The 7428-nt window shown below is 48.2% G+C and overlaps 1 protein-coding gene across 4 annotated transcripts in view; it reads right to left on the reverse strand.

The window, feature by feature from the left end:
- Positions 1-7173, reverse strand: part of NAA35 (N-alpha-acetyltransferase 35, NatC auxiliary subunit) — a 90506-nt gene extending 83333 nt beyond the window's left edge. Inside the window, exons 1-2 of one of the 4 annotated variants that reach the window (XM_004581119.3) lie at positions 7048-7173; positions 6134-6262 (exon numbers count right to left, since the gene is read on the reverse strand). In XM_004581119.3, coding sequence (XP_004581176.1) covers positions 6134-6257 — 124 coding nt within the window. In that variant the 5' untranslated portion in view covers positions 6258-6262; positions 7048-7173. Of the gene's footprint in view, positions 1-6133; positions 6263-6662; positions 6687-6874 lie in introns of those variants that run through there. The other 3 variants (XM_004581118.3, XM_058672398.1, XM_058672399.1) reach the window with 3 other exon arrangements.
- Between the last annotated feature and the right edge of the window lie 255 nt (positions 7174-7428).

The following is a 7428-nucleotide window of genomic DNA, read 5'->3' on the forward strand; positions in this document are numbered from 1 at the left end:
AGACAACAGCAAAACTTGCAGACAGGTGACAACACAAATGCCATTTCATCACCTTTTGAGAAACCATTCATAAACTGGTGTTACAGGTCTCTGAATAGATTACTACAATAAGATCATAAACGATGGTCAAACTCCAGCCAGTGTCCTCTGAACATCCTGGGTTTGTTTAGTTTTTTGTTTTGTTTTTTTTTCCAATAACAAAGATGAAATACAACACCATTTTAACAGAGTACAATACAATTGAAGTTTATTCCCGGGTAAACGTGACCAATGTTTAAGACACGTAAATCCGCTAATCTCTTCTTAAAATAACATTAAAATAAGCACAGGAGCCGCTCCCAAAGTAGCTTAAACAACAAATAACAGTAACAAAATCGGGAATACTTGCAAACAAGAGGATGAACATGAGAACCTAAAAGCAGCAGTGCAAAAACACAAAACCAACCTCACTGGCAACTTGCTTCCCACGGTGCAGTAAAGGTGAGGCTCCATGTGGAAGAGCAGACATAGCCCCCAGCGCCCTGCCCAAATCAACCGCACTGGGTGATGCCCCACCTGTAGGGAGGACCACCCTGCAGACCTTCTATGGAAACTGAAACAAATCCTCAGAATCATTCAGTAAACTGAAGGCTACAGTAGCACTAAAATGAGGAGGTGTACGGGAGGCACAGGTGAAAGCCCCAGAGCTCTTCTTCCACTTAACCTTTTTTTTATTTTATTATTTCATTTTATGACAGTTTCATAGGTTCTGGGGTTCCCCCAACCTCTCCCCCCATACTGAATTCCTCCATATTACTACAGTAGTACAGTACACAACCAGCCATGATTCCTTCATTGCGGGTATGGGCCGTGCAGAGAGTCCAGCATCTTATTTTCCACATAAATTCAACAGTTTCATTGGGAGGACCATCCTTGGTCTGAAAGTAGAGCTGCCAGAATATTATCCCCTCCAATGAAAAAGCCATTACACAACTTCAACAACAGAAGAAACAGTCCAAACAGACTTATAACTCTAATAAGCCATATATTAACGACTGAGGAGCAGAACAATTTTAGGAGGTGTGTGCAGAGAAATCTTCAATACCTTAGTGAGGAGTAACTAGTCTTTGTGTCCTACCTAGTAAGGTATATATATGGTAGTCCAAGCTGACTTATCTTTCACTTAACTATTAACTCACTATTCAAGCTGAGCTGATGCGGAGCCAGGAGCTAGTTCTGGGTCTCCCAGGAGCGGTTGCAGGAACCCAAGGACTTGGAGTCATCCTCTGCTGATTTTCCAGGCAACAGCAGGGAGGTAGATGAGAAGCGGAGCAGCCAGGACACAAATTGGCCCCCACAAGGGATGCCAGTGTCACAGGTGGAGGCTCAGCCTACTATGCCACAACACCAGCCCCTGAACAGCGAAAATTTGTTGTAATGTATTCAACAAGGCAGAGAAGCACTCAAAGTACACCAAAGGAACCAGTCCATTCACCGTGCTGTATTTCTTTTCCTAAAAACTCCAGTTTGGAGAATTTGAGTAATGGATAAACATTCTCGAAAATAGTCTAGTGAAGTGAACTAACCAGTGCAAGTGACATTTTGGAGAGAACAATTCCTCTTCTGTGAGGGCTACCTTGTAAGTTCGGTGGTTAGCTGAATGCCTCGTATGAACTCGGGAGCAACCTCTCCCCAACGTCATAACCAAAAATGTCCTTTGAAGCAGAATCGCCTCCAGCTGAGAACCACTGCAAGAAAGTGACCTACACATGCCAGACATGTTTGCCCCACCACTGGAAACATCCTCAGTGATGCGACAAAAAAAAAAAAAAAAAAAAAAAAAAAAACAACCTTAATTCTCATTTCCAAAATAATCTATTAAAAACCTGTCTTAAAGGCTGTTGAGCATCCATCCTTTTCCTCTAAGAACACTAACAGGGGATGGTGCTGTGGCACAGGCAGCTGAGCAGCACTGCCTGCAACGATAGCATCCCATATGGGCACCAGTTCAAGTCCTGGCTCCTCCTCTTCCAATCCAGCTCCCTGCTCATGTACCTGGGAAGGCAGTGGAAGATGGTCCCAGTGCCTGCATCCCTGCACCCACATCCCTGCATCCATCCCACCCAGCGAGACCTGGAACAAGCTCCTGGCTGCAGCCTGGCCCCAGCCTGGCCCAACCCAGGTTGTTGCTGCTGCTTGGGCAGTGAACCACCAGGTGGAAGATATTCCCCTTTCTGTAGTGCAGCCTTTCAAATAAATAAGTCTTTAAAAATAGTCACACAACAAATTCTTAGAACAAGGATTCTCAACCTGGATACAGATTTGGAAAAATGGAGAGGATGATCATGAAAGTTACTGAGAAACTATACTTTCTCTATAATAACAATAATTTTAAAGGGCTATTTAATCCCTCCAGTAATCCTTGGAGATCACAGGAATATATTCTGTATCACCTGGATGAAAACACGATGATCAAGAATTATAATTTCAGTGCCCACACTTGTGCTGGTAATTGCCCTGGTTCCAGAGTCACCCAAAAATTATAAAATTTAATGTAATATTTAATGTAATATTTCAAACTGCCCTAACACACTCAAACTGCTAGATATAAATATTCTCAGAATTATGGAAACATGGCTTTAGAATATTTATTCTTTCTTACTACATACTGATAACCTAAATGTTCTAGGTGAGAGAGGACAGAATGGAAAGAAGAGAAACAGAAAGCCTAAACACTCCAGATGTAAGGCGGCAAAGGGCAGGCACCCAGCATTAGGCTGCGGTAGAACTGAAAAGGCTTTCTGAAAGTCCTGCGAGAAGAGATGGCTTAATTTAGAGAAGGTTTTCCAAAGAAAGCAAGTGCAGATATACTGAAGCAACTCTACATTACCTATCAGGTACAATCACAGTGACAGCATCCTCACATACTTCAGAGCCACCGAAACAGTGAGTAAAATGTGCACACTAAACTCCGTTACCAGGATGCAAATCACTCCATGGTACACCCTCCAACAAAATTTCCCAGACTCTAGCCAAATGCCAGTATGCTACTATCAGGGAGAGACAACTGGGACAGTTATGGGATAGAATCACATCCGTTTTAAATTTAGTTGTTAGAATATCAGTCACTAGAAGCCTAAACTATAATCCAGGCTATGAATGAACTTATTTCCATAAACCAAAACTAACACAACAACCCTGAGTTCTAAATCTGTATCTACAGACTAACTCCACACCAAAAAGCTGTAAGCAGTGTACTTCATGTTGTGCCGCCTGACAGTTTATAAGAGCTAATTACAGGATGGTATGATGTGGACAACAAGTCACGCCACCCCCTCCGTCCACAGAGGAGGAGGAATTAAACCATGCCTTACTCAAGATGCCTTCCACAAAGAAACTGGGTTAATTAACGACAGAACACAAAGCCAAGCCAAAACCATCTACCTCCACCAATATTAAACTGTTTTCTTCAATTCAGCTCTTCCTCATAACTGCCCCCCCACAAAAAATAGAACTACAATTAGAGGGTCTCTAAAGGCATACTTAGTTCAAACTCAACAATGCAGACCTGCACTCTCCAAACTGTATCATGTATCTTGTAAAATTCTGGCTTTGGGGCCTGGTGTGGTAGCCTAGCGGCTAAAGTCCTCACTTTGCACACGCAGGGATCCCACATGGGCACCAGTTCTAATCCCAGCAGCCCCGCTTCCTATCCAGCTCCCTGCTTGTGGCCTGGGAAAGCAGTCAAGGACAACCCAGAGCCTTGGAACCCTGAGCCTGTGTGGGAGACCTGGAAGAGGCTCCGGGCTCTTGGCTTCGGCTTTGGATTGGCTCAACTCCAGCTGTTGCAGTCACTTGGGGAGTGAATCATCGGACAGGAAGCTCTTCCTCTATCTCTCCTCCTCTCTGTATATCTGACTTTGCAATAAAAATACATAAATCTTTAAAACAAAAAACAAAAACCAACTCTGGCCTTGGGGTGCGTATGTTCACTCTTCTCTACGTCACGGAGAAACATGCCAAGCCGCATCATCTCTAATGCTCCTTTCGCCACTGCAACACTCATCACTCCAGTCCCCTGAACCTTCTCTGCTCTCACACATCAACTCTTCTACTCGACCCTACCCCAACCTAGTCCAGCACCTAACATCAACCCAAAATAAGAAAGCAAGCTTGCCTAAGCACACACTCTCTCAATAACTTTTTAAAATTTTACCAACTTAAACACTACGAGCAACAGCTGCCATGACTACTACAGAACAAGTAATTCACATCTAATCTCATTTAATCACTCCAACTCCATGAAGCAGACTAAGATTAAGTCACTATCCGAAATAACAGCGAATGGGCAGCAAGAGCTGGACCTCCATCTCATGTCTCACTCCAAAGTTTTGTATTTTCCAAGAAGTTACTTTGTCCAAGTCATTGTACTCAACATGAAAGGGAATACACTTTCAATCTTACATTCAAAACCCTGAAAAGATTTCCTACTGTCTGGAAAACAAGCTCAAACAGAAACCAAAAAAAGCACCAAAGCCTTTCTACAATCCCAGCACTCAAAGTTGTTCTACAGCCAAGCCAAATGTTTCACTATTTCTAAAACATAAAACGCTCAGTGAACTCTGCCTCAGGCGGCTCCTTACAGAAACTCACCCTCTCCCGTAAGATCCAGCCGAAGCCTCAGATCCTTCTTAAAGTCTTCCCCCTAAGTTCTTAATGACCACAATGACAGCCTTCCATAGCAGATCACTCAAAATCAGGGCAAGATGACAGGCAGGATGCAGGCACTGGCCAAAGATCCCTGTGCACAAAAACGACACCTCCTTTCTCCCTCAGACACATAGACCGGCGCTCACCCAACTTCCAGTCTCCCCAGCAGGCATCCTCACTACACAGGCAAGGCCCATGATTTATCACCTTGCTTAGACACACATGGCTCCCTTTCCACCTGCAACCATTCCCAATCTTCACTCCTTCAGAGCGCTATTTAAACACACTGCACCTCACTGTTCTCAAAACAACCAAACTCCTCAAGAAAACAGCGCCGTCACGAGCACCTACTTAGAACTATGAGGTACCTTAGAAAGTTCATGGGATCGGAAGATGAGTTCATTTTGATGAGTTCATTTTGTCATCAGAAGATGACAAAAAAATTTTAATCCATGCCCAGCACTTTTCACGTTATGCATGCTGTGGGACCCTTTGAAGACCCCCATCTGCCTGAACATCCACTCCTGATCCAAGCAGGCCCCTGCACCTCCCCAAGTTCACTCCCCACCGCGTTCTTCACTTCCCCTTCTCGGACTTGAGGCTCATCGGATCACGTGTTTCTTGCTCTCCTCTGCAGTCTCTGCCCACGGCTCATTCCTTCGCACAGCCGTGCTCACTTCTCTAGTCGCTTATCCCCAAACATTTCCTTAGTCCGTGCCAGGCACTGCTTCGTGCGCTGGGGTTGCAGACACCATCTCGGTGCCCAGAGAGCTGACAGCTCGTGGATGAGACTAAAGAAACAAGGAATCTTTGAAAATGAAAGCTTCAGACACATATTAGCCCTGTGAGGGAAATAAAGCATGCGATTCAGCTGGGGTAGACTGAGAGCAGGTAGGGGAGTGGCGGTGCTCAGTGTGGTGATGCCGAGGTCCTGAGTGTGCAAGAGGAAGCCACTTACAGGCAGCTCAGACAGAGAAAAATAAGCTTGGTCTGCCAGGGAACCACAGCCCTGTTTCAGGAGGAGGTAAGAAGGACCTTGAGCTTGGAAAAGGAGGAGTGTTCTGAGGCAGTGATACAATGTCTGTGGAGGGAGCAGGGACCTGATGTGCCTGCCCTAGGAAGACACTGCCACAGGCAGAAGCCAGGAGTCCGCTGAGCTGACCGCTCCTCCAACCTCAGCTCCACAGCAGCAGCACCATCTCCACAATTGGAATTAAGTGCCGACTACTCGATCCACCTGCCTTAACACCGGGTCTTAATTTATATCATCCCAAGCTGGCTTCAAAAGAAAGGTAAAATTGGAGGGTAGAGGCTCAAGTGTGCTGAACAAAACTTGACAAACCACACTTACCTGTTGATTTCACTTCCTGCCATCAATCTAGGAACTCCAAGAATTTTATTTGCTCCTTGCCCAGACTTTGAACTTTCAAAAATTCAAACTCACCTCGACAAGCTTCTTCAAAATCTTGAGTTATATCCACCCAACTTGTATTGCTTTTCTCCATTTTTTCTGGCATACTGAGCTCCCATCCTGCATCATCCTCATCCACTGAAGCTTTCATAACCATTATGCCTGTAAAATTAACAGCTATTAAGATTCCGTATGGAGATTTCAGGGCAAGAGCATTTCCAAAAAATAAAGTGTTGTTTGTTTAGGTATTATGTGCCTTACCGAAACTCTCTAAGCAGAACTCTCCCAAGTCGGCAAAACAAATGTCCTTAATATGAAATTCATGTTAATTCACACTACCTCATTTGCTAACAAACCACCACCTACAAGAACTTACAAAAGAGTTGACCTCCCCACTATTTAAGAAGGAAAAAAACCCCACACATCCCACAGTGCTGACACCAAAACAACCAACTCCACTTCTTCCAAGTTTCACTGCCGGCCACCCGTGCCCAGGGCACCAGGCGCGTTACCCTCTCGCGGCCCAGGACCCCCCGAGCGACAGGTACTCAAGTGCACGCACGCCTTGCAGCGGGCCGGAGCTCCCCGGCCCAGCCTCGGACGGCGAGCGCTCCCCCGCCGGGTCGCAGTCCTCGGGCCCGGCCCGGCCCGGCCCCACGGGGCGCGGAAGCAAGGACAGGGCTGTGGCCGCGCGGGAAGCAGGGAGCCGCGGGGACGGGCACGCCCGCCGTCGTCCTGGTAACGCCGGGCCAGGCCCGGGGCCTCGGCTCGTACCTGCAGCGCGGGGCCCGCAGGGTGACCCGGCGTCCCGGGGTCCGCCAGACGCCCAGGGCTGTGGGGAGGGCAGGGGGCCGCGGCCCTCCGACGCGCCAACGCAGAGAGGCTCGATAGCACCGCAGGGGCGGTCCCTACCTCCTTCTCCCGTGGCCACCCGCGCCGCCACGCACCGTCCGGACCACGGCGAGGACGACGCCGCCTCTGCCTCGGCCGCCGCCGCCCCCTCCCCTCTCCGCCCAGCCCGGCCAGCAGCGTGCACGCATGCGTACGCCCGAGGCGCGCGACCCCGCCCCCCTCTCCCTTACACCCCGGCCACACCCCCTTCCTCGCCCCGGCCGCAGCTCGGCGGACGGCGGCCGTGCTCTCTTCTCGCGGGATAAAGCGCCGAGTGCGAGACCGGAAGCCGAGCTGATTTCTCCCCCTCCGTGATAGGCGGGCCCTGCCGGGCCTGTGGGAGGAGCTTCAGGCCCCGGAGCCCGCCCCGCCCTGCGCGTCTCGCAGAGAAGTTCTTAGAAGGCTGACGCGCGGCCGGGGGCGGCGGCCTCAGGGCA

The sequence above is a fragment of the Ochotona princeps genome, chromosome 14 (genome assembly GCF_030435755.1).
Source record: "Ochotona princeps isolate mOchPri1 chromosome 14, mOchPri1.hap1, whole genome shotgun sequence".
Lineage (NCBI taxonomy): Eukaryota > Metazoa > Chordata > Mammalia > Lagomorpha > Ochotonidae > Ochotona > Ochotona princeps.